A 14132-nucleotide genomic window follows, 5' to 3' on the forward strand; every position below is an offset into this window, starting at 1 on the left:
CCAGGCATATACTAAAAATCTTTATCAACCTAACTTTCCTGTTCACCTATCACTACCCCACATTTTTCGGTATTCATTATGCACTTCACCACTTTCTTCTTGGTGTTTTTACCCACCTCATGAGATAGAGCTCCTCATTACGAGTAAATTGAACCCCATATTGACAAGGCGCACTCTGTTTATAATGGCGACACAGAATTTTTAAAATTTAATTGCATTTTTAGCGATCAGAAGTCGGCAGCGATACATCAACCCGCATCAAAGCCAGAGGGCACACTGGGTTAGGTTAGGTTAAGTTGGGTTAGGTTAGGTTGGTTAGGTTAGGTTGGGTTGGGTTAGGTTAGGTTTGGTTGTCTGTTCTGGACGAAACTAATTTTTTCTGGTAGATTTCGGCTTGTTTTTAATTAATCTACTAGTTATTTTTGGTGTAAATCACATTAGTTTCTGGGGGGAATAAAAAAAATTTGGTTGATTTGCGCCAAAAACAAGTGGTGGATTAATTAAAAACAAGCCAAAATCTACCGTAAAAAAATTAGTTTCGTCCAGAAAAGAGGGTGTTGAAATACTTAATACTTACCTCTTTTTCTGTGACTGGCACATTCTCCATTTCTCCCTATTTAAGGCGTGCTGCACACATACACCTCTACCTAAACAGATGGAAGATACATTACCGAATGAACTAGGTGTATGAAATAGAAGATATAGTGGGGCTGGGGAGAGGTAAGTTGTGCATAATAGGGGTAAATTATAACAAGGCGTCATCAATAATGATATATTTACAAACTCCTTATGTAACAAAAACTTTTGCTAATTGCGATGACAATCCTGACATGCTCATTTTTAATAGGTTGTTTTATCCTTTCCCTTTGGCCAGAGGCAAAGGCCACATATCAGACACATTCCAGAAGAACATGGTACATTCAAGTACGTATAGCCTTGGTTGAGATAATACCGAATCCTCAAAAATAAATTTAAGTAAGGAAACCACTCACTGACATGGGACTCAATACATAAGACAACAGCATCTACGAATATTTCCTTGACACTATCCTTTCCCTTTGGCCAGTGCCAAAAACCACATATCAGACACATATCAGAATTACATACTACATACAAGTATACCCAGCTTTGGTTAATATAATAATCCTCAAACATTAAAGTAAACAGACCACTCAGTGGACATAGGATTCAATACATAAGACAAAAGCATCTACTTTTTTTTTTCCTTGATACACTAACATTGCTTTTAATACAAAGGGTTACTGAAAAATTTGTGGACTATGGTAGAAAGACATGAGATAGGTACACCTTTAACTTGACACATTTTTCGATCACACCTTAGACCTTAATACCTCAATAACTATGTTCATCGTCTATTCTACCTTCTGATAGTACTGGAACACTTACATCAGACTCAGACTTTGCAAGACTCTCCCCAATTATTAATCTTGCTTTTGAACTAGGCTTTTTTAAGCACATACCTATATTTTCTCGTTTTCTCTTCCTTGTCGAATACAACCGGTCTTGCTTAACACACTTTTTTATTACCTGGCTCTGAAACAGTTGTCACATCCACAGGCCAGTTACTGTTGTTTGGTGGATAACTCGTGCCAGCATCTAATGTTGCAATTAACTTACACAACAAGCTATTAGCAGTTTTCAAAACTTGAAGGTCCTTACTTTCACTACATTTTGGGAGAAGCTGTAACATAATTTTGTTTTTCAATTGTTCCTGGTATTTCACAACTTGTCTATCATAGGTTTCCTCATTACTTACATCATGAATCATATTAATTTCTTCTGTTGACACCTTAGGTTTGGCTATTTCCTCACTACTTACAACATCATGGATCTTTTCAATTTCTTCTGTTGGCAACTTTGGTTTAGCTATCTGTGACTTATTTCTTAAAAATTCTGCAACTGCATGTATATGCTTACATATGTTCTTCATACCTTTAGCATTGTCATCACATGTGCACACATACATGCATTTACAGACATGACAGTCTGGACACCTTTCCCTACATACTTCACAAGTAGGATTATTTGTCTGTATCTCATAAAGCTTATTTTCAAAAGATTCAGAGGACACAGTGAAAAGGCCATGATCCTCCTGAGTAACTTGAGCTTCATGCCTTTTCATGTCTCTCTCTGAAAGGTTTTCCAGTTCTTTTCTTCATCAAGTCTACCATTCTCTTAAAAGTTTCTCCTTCACCATTTTATTTAAAGCTAGTATTGTGTAATCCAATCTTTTAACTTTTTTACCTTTCAAATATACATATTTCAAAAGTCTATGCATGCTCTCTAGATGATTGTTTGTGTTTAGAATTGCACCCTCACGATAGCACTGTGGCCATAACTGAATTCTGTTCTCACAAAGATAATTTTCTTTGAAATAATCATGAAATCTTTCAAAACCAGCTTCTAACAAATAGCTGAGAAAACCCTTACATTGCTTGTGTAATTCATTTTCTTGTTCATCCATGAGAACTCTGACCATTTGATAAACTGATAGTTTTTCCATGAATGGTGCACTAATCTTGGATGCAATATTCTTTCTGAATGACCTGTCTGTGTGCCAGCAACAGTTGATATATTTAACAGGTAAATTCATATCTCTACCCATGGTTGCATCCCAAGCATTTCTAAAAACTGGATCATCATCACTCATGAAAGTATATGCTCTGACTTGACCCATACGTTTTTTCACTGAATTTAAGAAAGCCTTCAGAATACTGGTATTTACACTGCTGCTGATAAGGAAAGCTACTGGGAAACCTTTATTGAGATCAGTAAGAATCATTAATGTGGTTAACTGGAATCCTGAATATTGGCTAATGCAATGAGTTGAATCCATGCATACCTGTATCTTGTCACAAGATTTCATCTGGGTAGAAAATATTAATTCTTGTCCCCCTTTCATAAAACCTAATACAAATTCTTTGGATGGTATTTCAGGATTATCTGAATCTACATCTCCTTGATCTTTGAAATACAAGACTTCATTGGCATCCTGCATTTCTTTAACAATTAATCGTACACTTGTGCTGTCATCAGAGTGTCTGCTGTGGGTTTTATTCAATCCATACCTAACACAAATATTATCTATATCCTTCTTTTCTAAGAAAGACATTCGATTACTGCCTGCTGACTCCCGCACTCTGTCCAAAATTATGTCATGTTCGATCCCTTGTGTAATCATACCTGGAAAGAAATATCTTACTTAGTAAAGAAAAATAAGTTATAAAAATGTAAAACATACTGGCATTAGTTAAACTCAATCACTGTCTCTGATCATGCGTACAGGAGGTGTAGCTACATAGATTTAGAGGCAGTTATGATAATTAGATACTGAAAACAGGCCAGCTACCGCCTTGACTCATTCCTGCAAACTTAACTGTAATAGAAATGGAAATTATTATAGTAATTGTAATAAATTGGTATCTATATGGATGATGTTGTAAGTAGGGGCGTTTCTAGGATTCAAAAGCATTCAGAGTCCCTGGTACCAGAAGATCAAGGAGAGGTGTGCTCCTATAGCCCAAAGTTACAACAGCAGCAAAGGTAAATAATCTAGCATGCAGAAATTACTGTAAATACTAATAAACAGACATGGGGCAATTACCTATGTTATGCAATTGATGACTATTATAATTACTTCATATTTTCACAATTACGATTAAGAATACAATAAAATTAGATGTAATTGATTATGATTACAATTACTTGCTGTATTAATCATAATTACAGTCGTGATTATAGGAAGAGCTAAAAGGTGAACTTGCACATTTCATACTCGTTTACCATATTTACTAAATATGATATGAATAATATCAATTTATACTGTACCACAACATTTTGAAAGAAAGTGCCGAAATGCATGTGCAGTATTTATTAGTAATGTAGTACAATATTAATAGTTCATAAGGTACATACTCATACAATAGATTTCTAACTCTTGGCAAGTTGGAGGTCCACTGTCAGCACAGATAATGATTACCCCATGTCTGCTAATAAATGCACTATAATCATCATAAGCATAACAATGTACTGGGGCTTATGAGTTTGAGTGGTAGGTAAGGAAATACATGTTGAGATAAAAGAAAATTTACACTTACGCTTTGCAGATATGATGATTTCATCACAAGCTAAAACATAAGGCATTGTTAATATCTTCATATATAAAGGAGTGAAGGGTTAAGCTATGACGCCAAAAAGGTGTCACTGTATATCTATATATATATATATATATATATATATATATATATATATATATATATATATATATATATATATATATATATATATATATATATATATATATATATATATATAAATACATGTATCCCTCGATTACTGTGGTTTCTATTTACGCAATTTCACGTCAGCGTGGTGTCCAAAATCCCAACAAATGTTTCATTTACACTTTTTTTCCCCACTTTTACGTGTTGGTCATAACCGGATTCCACAAGAAACCATCTCACCTCAAGTATAACATGACCTTTTTTTGCAAATGAAGCAAAAAAGATCAAATGAGCATACATAAATTGCTTTTGTCATGGAATAACCTGAATTACAGGTTGGATTTCCAATACTCGGCACGCCTCTGGTCCCAGCCATGCCGAGTTTGGGAGATCCAACTTGTAACATATCTTGATAAAGCAAGAAAGTAAGCATGTGTCTTAACTCATGGGACAACCTATATATATACTGTTATTTTCTAGCTAGATAATTAATGTGCATTACATACCTGCAATCTTATCCTGTTCACTCTTGGGAAGTGTCATGTGAACCTGGCTGTTAAAATCAAGGTTGTGATCATGATGGTCAGAGTAAAAGGTCACACAAATCTTTTCATCCTTCTTCACAACTTCAATTGATGGGGTGCAGTAAAACCCCATCTTACAGGTACCTGTTAGAATTAAAATGAAAAAAAATAAAATAATTAGGTGTGTGAGGGAAGAACAAGGGGACTTAATTTTTCTAGCCCATTACTGGTAACCCCACATTTTAGCACCTATAAAAAATAGTGTAAGGTTTATTACTGAGATTAATTAATCCATTTACATATACAAGATTATTTACCTTGGCTCTTTTCTGCACGACTCTTACTGGAAATCTTCGTTGACTGAACACCTGATCTTCGACAGTAGAATATCTGTTTGGTGCCATCACATGATTTCTTTGGTCCAGAATGAGCCGTGTAATTGACTCCAATGTCCAGTTCCATACAGTCTTTCCATCTCAAGAAATCTGTGGAGAATTAATTGTTTTGGTATTTTTTTTTACTGTCACCTACATAGACTTGCTCCTATATTCCCCCACTCTGGCTTTCATTTCCCTCATACAACGATCCAAATACACATTAAACAGCCATGGTGACATCACACATCCCTGCTTTACTTCCACTCTTATGTCGAATCTCTGACTAAGCTTTCCATCCACCCTCAAACATGAACGTGTCCTTCTATAAAATGTCTTAATTGCCTCCAAAAACTATCCTCCTATATCATATATTCTTAGAACATTCCATAGACTCAGATCAGACTCGATCAGTAATCTCCCAAAAACTTTCCCAGGTACACTGAACTTTATAGTCCCTCTATAGCTATTGCACTCACTCACTACCTTTACCCTTGTAGAAATGCACAATTATTGCCTTCCTTCATTCCCACGGAACTTTTTTCTGCCTCCACACAAGTTTACACATATATGATGTCCACCCTACCACTACATCTCCATAGAAAAATTTATGGGGCTAATCCATACATACCTGCAGTTTTACCACATTTCTATCCTAGATATTGTTTTCTCTACTAATGCTCTATCAACTTCTTTCTGCACACAAGCAGGCTTTCCACCTGCTCCCATACCCATATTTGATACAGTAGCTTCCCCAATTGTCTTCTTCCTCATTAGACGTTTAAAATTAATTATCTGTACTGCAGTCACATCTATTTTACAACCTACAGGCCCGGGGCCGGCCTAAACTACCCCCTGGATGTGTCCCTGTTTAATATTAACATGACTAATATTATCATAAAAACTTGGTAGAGGGCCATAGGCCTACAAAATATACCAATTGATGTTTTTACGTGTGACACTCTGCCCAGCAACAATCATCAGATAAGGGACATGTCATGTTTTGTGGAGGACAGGGCAACTTAACTTGGATTTTCATAGGACTAGACAAGTAAAGACGATATCAAGTCAATTTTGTGACTGCACAAAATTTACCTATTATAAAACTAATATAAAAAACATATTTTAATATGTATTTGAAAAAAGTATACCAAATACCTTGACAAAATTTATTTAAATACTGTAAAATTTTTGTATTTGAAAATAAAATTTTCAAATACAAAATGTATTTAAATGCTTTTAAAATACAATACTGCCCATCTCTGGTCATAACTCATATGAGGATAATGCCAACTCAGTTTGTCAGTTTTCTTAAATTATGAATAGCTACTTTAACTAACCACATTTCCTTAACCAATGCAGCTTACCTTCCTCAGAAGTAAACTCATGCTGAGCTTTGTGAATCTCAATGTCATGGACTAAAGAAAGGTGTTCCCTGTAAGCAGTAAGGGTAGCAAAAGTCACATTGCATTCTGTACATTGCACAATAGTTGGGCCATCTGAATGGGATACAGGGCCAGGGTTCACACCATGCTGTCGACGTTCATGAGCTCGTTTGTTACAGGAGGTGGAAAAAACTTTATCGCAGTAAGTGCACACTTTTGAAGCATCAGGAACTGTTATCTCTGCCACTTCATAGTTGTCTGTGGTGTTTACACCATGAACTTTCTTTTCATGTCTTTTCCTGCTCCAGTCTTTGGTGAAGTCTTTGTTGCAGAAATTACACTTCACGAATACATGAGCGTGAGGATTCATAACAGTACTACTTTGACTGTGATTATCCAGTCCTGCCATTGTTAAGTCAATGTTCTTCTTCTTGGAGTTTTGGTGTGGCTGTGCAGGCTGTGACACCACAGCCTCTAGAGCCCAAAGATGGAGTAAGCGGGTACAGCTTCAGGTTACATGTGGACCTTTGTTGTAGATGGCTGGACTTTGTAAGAAGGTCCTGGTAAGGTTGACTGCTTTGGAAGCCAGGCTGGGAGCAGTAGAACCATCCAACAGGTCAGCTAATGTGGATCTGTTTGGGTGAAAACAGACACTGAGTGGAGAAGACCAATAGGATCTGCATGACTGGGAAGGGGGAGGGGGAACTGTTAGGAAAGAAGTCACAACAGGAAGATGGTCACTATCCATGAACAGGCTTGTTGTAACATTAGCGAGGAGGATAGGGCCATTCCCAGGCAGAGGTCAAGGGTGGAGGGTTCCTAAAACTGGGTTAAACCTGGTAGGGAGGCCAGATGGAGTGAGGAGGGAGAAAGAATTGCTGTCTGCCAGGAAACCCGATAGCAACAGACCTCCAGTTCCTGGGAGTGAACCAGAACAGGTTGCAGAGGTTTCGCCACTTTCTGGTTCAGCTGTTTGCTAATCTCGGTCTGGTTACACCTCTGCATGCAGACACCTGTCTGCTCCTTACCTATGAATGCTCACCAATGACAAGATATTTGGGATATATGTATCAAGTGGGTGTTGGTTTACATACATCAGGAAAAGGACTGGTCCTCATGTTGAGTAGTCGCTTATTTGAATGTGTTAAATTAAAAAAAAAGACATGTAAATGTGTTTTGTATAATTCTACCTAAGGACAACAGTATAGGGCTACCTATGAATAAAATTATTATTTTTCTTACATGTTTTAATTATAGAACACGGCCTAAATGACTCTCGGTCTAATGGGATCACAGCCTAAACGACTCTCAGCTTAAAGAGATCACGGCCCAAATAACTCTCGGCCTAAAGGGACCACAGCCTAAATGACTATCGGCCTAATGGGATCATGGCCTAAACGACTCTCAGCCTAAAGGGATCATGGCCTAAATGATTCTCGGCCTAAAGAGATCATGGCCTAAACGACTCTTGGCATAAAGGGATCACAGCCTAAATGACTCTCAGCCTAAAGGGATCATAGCCTAAATGACTCTCGGCCTAAACAACTCGGCCTAAAAGGATCATGGCCTAAACGACTTTCAGCCTAAAGGGATCACGGCCTAAATGACTTGAACCCAGTTATAATACGACAAAATATTTAAGCAAAACTACCCTTAAATTTTTAGAGGGTTGGTTAGCTAGAAAGAGATACAGGGAAGTTAGGGGTGGATTTATTTATTATTTACTTATACCTATTTTTACTGTTACATTATTCTAGGTCATATCCATTGTCTCTACTTAGCTTTGGGGTGCTCCATGACATAATGGTAGCGTGTTTGCTTCACAACTGAGCAATCCCATGTCAATTCCTGGGTGGAGCAAAAATTTCTTAGGTGTTTTTTCAGTACCCTAAGCCTGTGCCCACCCAGCAGTGATGGGTACCATGTGTAAATCGGGGTTTCTGGCCCATATCATGAGACTAGGTATCTTGGTGCTCTACACCTATGTCCCACCGCGTGACAATGGACATGCCTAGAGACCCAGGGTCATCCTGACCCAGCAATACCAAAGTACTAATATATGGCCTAAGTTGCCTAGCACATCAAGTCACACAAGAAAGTGGAAGAGTTATGGTAAGATCAGTCTAAACATTCCATTATCGAAACATCTATAAAGAGCGAAACGTGCAGGTATCGAAACCACACTGTATTAAACCAAATCCCTGTTAGGTAGCAAAACCTCTTGTGCAAACGCTACGGGTGGCGAAACCTCTGTAAAGGTAGGTAGGTAGAGGTAATAGGCCTGTAGACTACACATTAAATTGCACTACCATAGGGAGGTCATATAGTGTGAGGGACTTGGGACTTCAAGTGAGTAGTGACCTACGCCCCAAGGAATAGTGTATTATAGCTAAAAATAACGCCAAGATACTCGGTAAAAGGAATTAATAAAGGAAACACTGATAAAAAAAAAAAGGTAATAAGAATTAGTAGCCAGGACAGGACTAGTGGTACCTAATGGGTATAAGCTGGAAAAACTTAGATGCAGGACACACATAGGTAGATAGTGGTTCACAGACAGTGGTGAACGACTGGAATTTGTTAAGTAAACATGTACGAAGTGCTGAGTCACTAGGTAGGTACCTTCCTTTAAAAGTCGCGGTAATTGTTTATAATAAGTCCGCGTCCCATTCTCTACCACACCCCCAATCCCTCCAGCAAACTTGGGGAACTGTGGGAATCGGGGTTTTGGGGGAGGCATATGAGTGATAACCTAACCTAGGGGCTGCGCCCCTGGACCCCGACAGGTTGCTAACCTAACCTAACCTAACCTAACCGGGGGGCTGCGCCCCCCTGGACCCCCCCGACAGGTTGCTAACCTAACCTAACCGGGGGGCTGCGCCCCCCTGGACCCCCCCGACAGGTTGCTAACCTAACCTAACCTAACCGGGGGGCTGCGCCCCCCTGGACCCCCCCCGACAGGTTGCTAACCTAACCTGACCTAACCGGGGGGCTGCGCCCCCCTGGACCCCCCCGACAGGTTGCTAACCTAACCTAAGCTAACCTAACGTCACAGTACCTTTTTTTTAGCGCTGTACGCCAAACGGAAAAGACCCAAGAAGAGAAAATCGTGTATTGTTTACATTCATTTACGACAGAGCTCTCTCTCTCGACTTAGAAAAACGTGAGAGACGCAGCACATTCCCGGAGCTATTACAGCCATACTAAACACGTCCCCCTAAAAATGTTTGCATCTACGACATGGCCTCAGTGTGCTGTAATGATTATATAAGTTTTATTGTTGTAAGTAACGCGGACTTGTTATATAGTATAACCAAAGTCGCTTGTATGAGAGTACAGATAGGGATGACAGGTGGGATTAATAATTATAGGCTAGAGCGAGGGGACGGGGCGGAAGGCTATCCAGAGGTTTCGTCACCAGCTGGTGTTCGCACTCCAACCAGTTAAACTAAGGCTATCCTCAACCAGTTAAATCTGACATTCTCCTGCGTGTGGGGGGCTGCACCCACTACCCCCGCCTGATTCAAGATAAATTAATCTTCATGAAGTCGGGATTAGCATATTCAAATGAGATGATTAGGTACCGAAACTAATGCGCGATCGAACACCTATAGGTGGCGAAACCTCTGGCGGAAGTACCTACAGCAGCAAAGTTTCATGCACAAGTGTCAGCCTTGCTATTTTTATTCCTACCTAATTTGCTTCGGCGGTACATATACTAAAATTGCGGTGGTAATAAGTAAAGAAAACGCATATTGCAAGGCGGTCAGCCAGTCATGTTATAAGTTTTACTACATACATTCTTAACTGATTTTATATTCCACTAATTCTTTCATACCCTGTCTATCCCCACTTGAAACAAAATGATATCATTCTTACCAGGTGTGGGTGAAGATGAACAGCCACTGTTACAGGCTGTGGTGGAGGTATACCATGTCGGGATAGCGGCATCAGGTCATCCCTCTCTACCGTTGTGGCGGTGCAGCGGTGGTATTACTACTGTAGAACGTGTAGGCACTGCATCACACTATGTGGAGTAATGTAAATGTCTAAGGAGACAATGATATTAGCCGGGAAATGAATGAGTCTATGTTGAGCAGTCTCTGCTATGATATCCCGCGCCGTTCCCGCCAGGTTTTGTTTACAAATGACGTCATCGAGAGCTAGAGAGAGATGGGAGGCGAAGTGAACCAATCACAGACGCGCTGCTGAACAGCCAATCAGATGCGTCGGGCGCCAGAATGAGCCGCCTGTCTCCAGGAGCTTCCCAACCATGCACCTACGATGAGGACCAAGAACGCCTTCACGAGGTGTGTCTTGGTTCACCCGCATGAGGCCATGAGCAGTATTCGACTGTTCACGACTGACGCTGGAGAGAAAGCCACCACTGGGAAGTTTGTGGTGAGGGCGGAGGCCAGAAAGCTGCAGCAGGAATACTGTTGCGGTTCTCGAGACCTGAATAGGATGGAGTTTGGCCACGTGACGTGCAAAGGGAACCGCGGCATCAACACCGCCCGGCCGCAGTGCAGGATCATGCCTCCGGGTCGCAAGGCCAAGCAGGAGTACCAGTACGAAAGAGTGGTGCGGCGCCCCACTCCCCTGCTGACTCGTGACCACCTCGGCGCCGCCATCCAGCGGCGAGGCTTCAAGCTGCCGCGCAGTCAGAAGCTCCACCTCATGAGGAGCGCCAAGCTGCACACCAGCTACTCCAGCGGCAAGGACGGCGAAACATTTCATTAAGGTGGGAAGGGACGCTCGTAAACATGATCTGTATCGATCACTTCCTCGTGAACAGCCTGCGTGCTGGCCTTGATATTTCGGCCGTGTCCACTCAGTGACGGGGTCGCCTCCACTTCATGACGCAGCGCTGTGGCCTCAGTATTTCGGTAATGGAGATGTCCGTTCCGTCGCGGATGTTGATTTTACGTTGTAAGGATGCTGTTTGATATGTTTCATTTGCGTCTGATATGTTTCCTTTCTAGATGATGTGTTGTGATATGTTTCCTTTTTAGATGATGTGTTGTGATATGCTTCCTTGCCATGTAATGTCGTGTGATATGTTTCCTTGCCATGTAATGTCGTGTGATATGTTTCCTTGCCATGTAATGTCGTGTGATATGTTTTCTTGCCATGTAATGTCGTGTGATATGTTTCCTTGCCATGTAATGTCGTGTGATATGTTTCCTTGCCATGTAATGTCGTGTGATATGTTTCCTTGCCATGTAATGTCGTGTGATATGTTTAATTGCCATATAATGTCGTGTGATATGTTTCCTTGCCATGTAATGTCGTGTGATATGTTTCCTTGCCATGTAATGTCGTGTGATATGTTTCCTTGCCATGTAATGTCGTGTGATATGTTTAATTGCCATATAATGTCGTGTGATATGTATCCTTGCCATGTAATGTATTGTGATATGTTTCCTTGCCATGTAATGTCGTGTGATATGTTTTATTTTCATGTAATGTCGTGTGATATGTTTCCTTGCCATGTAATGTCGTGTGATATGTTTTCTTTTCATGTAATGTCGTGTGATATGTTTCCTTGCCATGTAATGTCGTGTGATATGTTTTATTTTCATATAATGTCGTGTGATATGTTTGCTTGCCATGTAATGTCGTGTGATATGTTTTATTTTCATATAATGTCGTGTGATATGTTCTATTTTCATGTAATGTCGTGTGATATGTTTTCTTTCCATATAATGTAGTGTGATATGTTTGCTTGCCATGTAATGTCGTGTGGTATGTTTTCTTTTCATGTAATATCGTGTGATATGTTCTATTTTCATGTAATGTCGTGTGATATGTTTTCTTTTCATGTAATATCGTGTGATATGTTCTATTTTCATGTAATGTCGTGTGGTATGTTTTCTTTTCATATAATGTCGTGTGATATGTTTTCTTTTCATGTAATGTCGTGTGATATGTTTTATTTTCATGTAATGTCGTGTGATATGTTTTCTTTTCATGTAATGTCGTATGATATGTTTTCTTTTCATGTAATGTCGTGTGATATGTTTTCTTTTCATGTAATATCGTGTGATATGTTATATTTTCATGTAATGTCGTGTGGTATGTTTTCTTTTCATATAATGTCGTGTGATATGTTCTATTTTCATGTAATGTCGTGTGGTATGTTTTCTTTTCATATAATGTCGTGTGATATGTTTTCTTTTCATGTAATGTCGTATGATATGTTTTCTTTTCATGTAATGTCGTGTGATATGTTTTCTTTTTATATAATGTCGTGTGATATGTTTTCTTTTCAAGTAATGTCGTGTGATATGTTTTCTTTTCATGTAATGTCGTGTGATATGTTTTTTTTTCATGTAATGTCGTGTGATATGTTCTATTTTCATGTAATGTCGTGTGGTATGTTTTCTTTTCATATAATGTCGTGTGATATGTTTTCTTTTCATGTAATGTCGTGTGATATGTTCTATTTTCATGTAATGTCGTGTGGTATGTTTTCTTTTCATGTAATGTCGTGTGGTATGTTTTCTTTTCATATAATGTCGTGTGATATGTTCTATTTTCATGTAATATCGTGTGATATGTTTTCTTTTCATATAATGTCGTGTGATATGTTTTCTTTTCAAGTAATGTCGTGTGATATGTTTTCTTTTCATGTAATGTCGTGTGATATGTTTTCTTTTCATGTAATGTCGTGTGATATGTTTTCTTTCATGTAATGTCGTGTGATATGTTTTCTTTTCATATAATGTCGTGTGATATGTTTTCTTTTCATGTAATGTCGTGTTATGTTTTCTTTTCATGTAATGTCGTGTGATATGTTTTCTTTTCATATACTGTCGTGATATGTTTTCTTTTTTTTTAATGTCGTGTGATATGTTTTCTTTTCATGTAATGTCGTGTGATATGTTTTCTTTTCATGTAATGTCGTGTGATATGTTTTCTTTTCATGTAATATCGTGTGATATGTTCTATTTTCATGTAATGTCGTGTGGTATGTTTTCTTTTCATATAATGTCGTGTGATATGTTCTATTTTCATGTAATGTCGGGTGTTATGTTTTCTTTTCATATAACGTCGTGTGATATGTTTTCTTTCATTTAATGTTGTGTGATATGTTTTCTTTTCATGTAATGTCGTGTGATATGTTTTCTTTTCAAGTAATGTCGTGTGATATGTTTTCTTTTCATGTAATGTCGGGTGATATGTTTTCTTTTCATGTAATGTCGTGTGATATGTTTTCTTTTCATGTAATGTCGGGTGATATGTTTTCTTTTCATATAATGTCGTATGGTATGTTTTTTTTCATGTAATGTCGTGTGATATGTTTTCTTTTCATGTAATGTCGTGTGATATGTTTTCTTTTCATGTAATGTCGTGTGGTATGTTTTCTTTTCATATAATGTCGTGTGATATGTTTTCTTTTCAAGTAATGTCGTGTGATATGTTTTCTTTTCATGTAATGTCTTGTGATATGTTTTCTTTTCATGTAATGTCGGGTGATATGTTTTCTTTTCATATAATGTCGTGTGGTATGTTTTTTTTCATGTAATGTCGTGTGATATGTTTTATTTTCATATAATGTCGTGTGATATGTTTTCTTTTCATATATTGTCGTGTGATATGTTT

General features: G+C 38.6%; 1 protein-coding gene across 3 annotated transcripts; it reads right to left on the bottom strand.

Annotated features, from left to right (window-relative positions):
• Positions 1–758: 758 nt before the first annotated feature.
• On the bottom strand, positions 759–12559 carry LOC126999009 (uncharacterized). Of its 3 annotated transcripts, XM_050861328.1 has the most exons (7): positions 10407–10669; positions 6510–7159; positions 5086–5253; positions 4751–4912; positions 4119–4148; positions 2817–3204; positions 759–1828 (listed from the first exon to the last, which is right to left on the bottom strand). In XM_050861328.1, the coding sequence occupies exons 2-7, from the start codon at positions 6934–6936 to the stop codon at positions 1822–1824; spliced, it is 1182 nt and encodes a 393-aa protein (XP_050717285.1). In that variant the 5' UTR covers positions 6937–7159; positions 10407–10669; the 3' UTR covers positions 759–1821. The 3 variants fall into 3 exon arrangements, with proteins under 3 accessions (XP_050717285.1, XP_050717293.1, XP_050717300.1); XM_050861336.1 differs by lacking the exon at positions 6510–7159 and having other exon boundaries at positions 10407–12559; XM_050861343.1 differs by having other exon boundaries at positions 2817–4148; positions 10407–10546.
• Positions 12560–14132: the final 1573 nt, after the last annotated feature.

Source organism: Eriocheir sinensis, chromosome 2 (assembly GCF_024679095.1).
Source record: "Eriocheir sinensis breed Jianghai 21 chromosome 2, ASM2467909v1, whole genome shotgun sequence".
In the NCBI taxonomy this organism is placed as follows: domain Eukaryota; kingdom Metazoa; phylum Arthropoda; class Malacostraca; order Decapoda; family Varunidae; genus Eriocheir; species Eriocheir sinensis.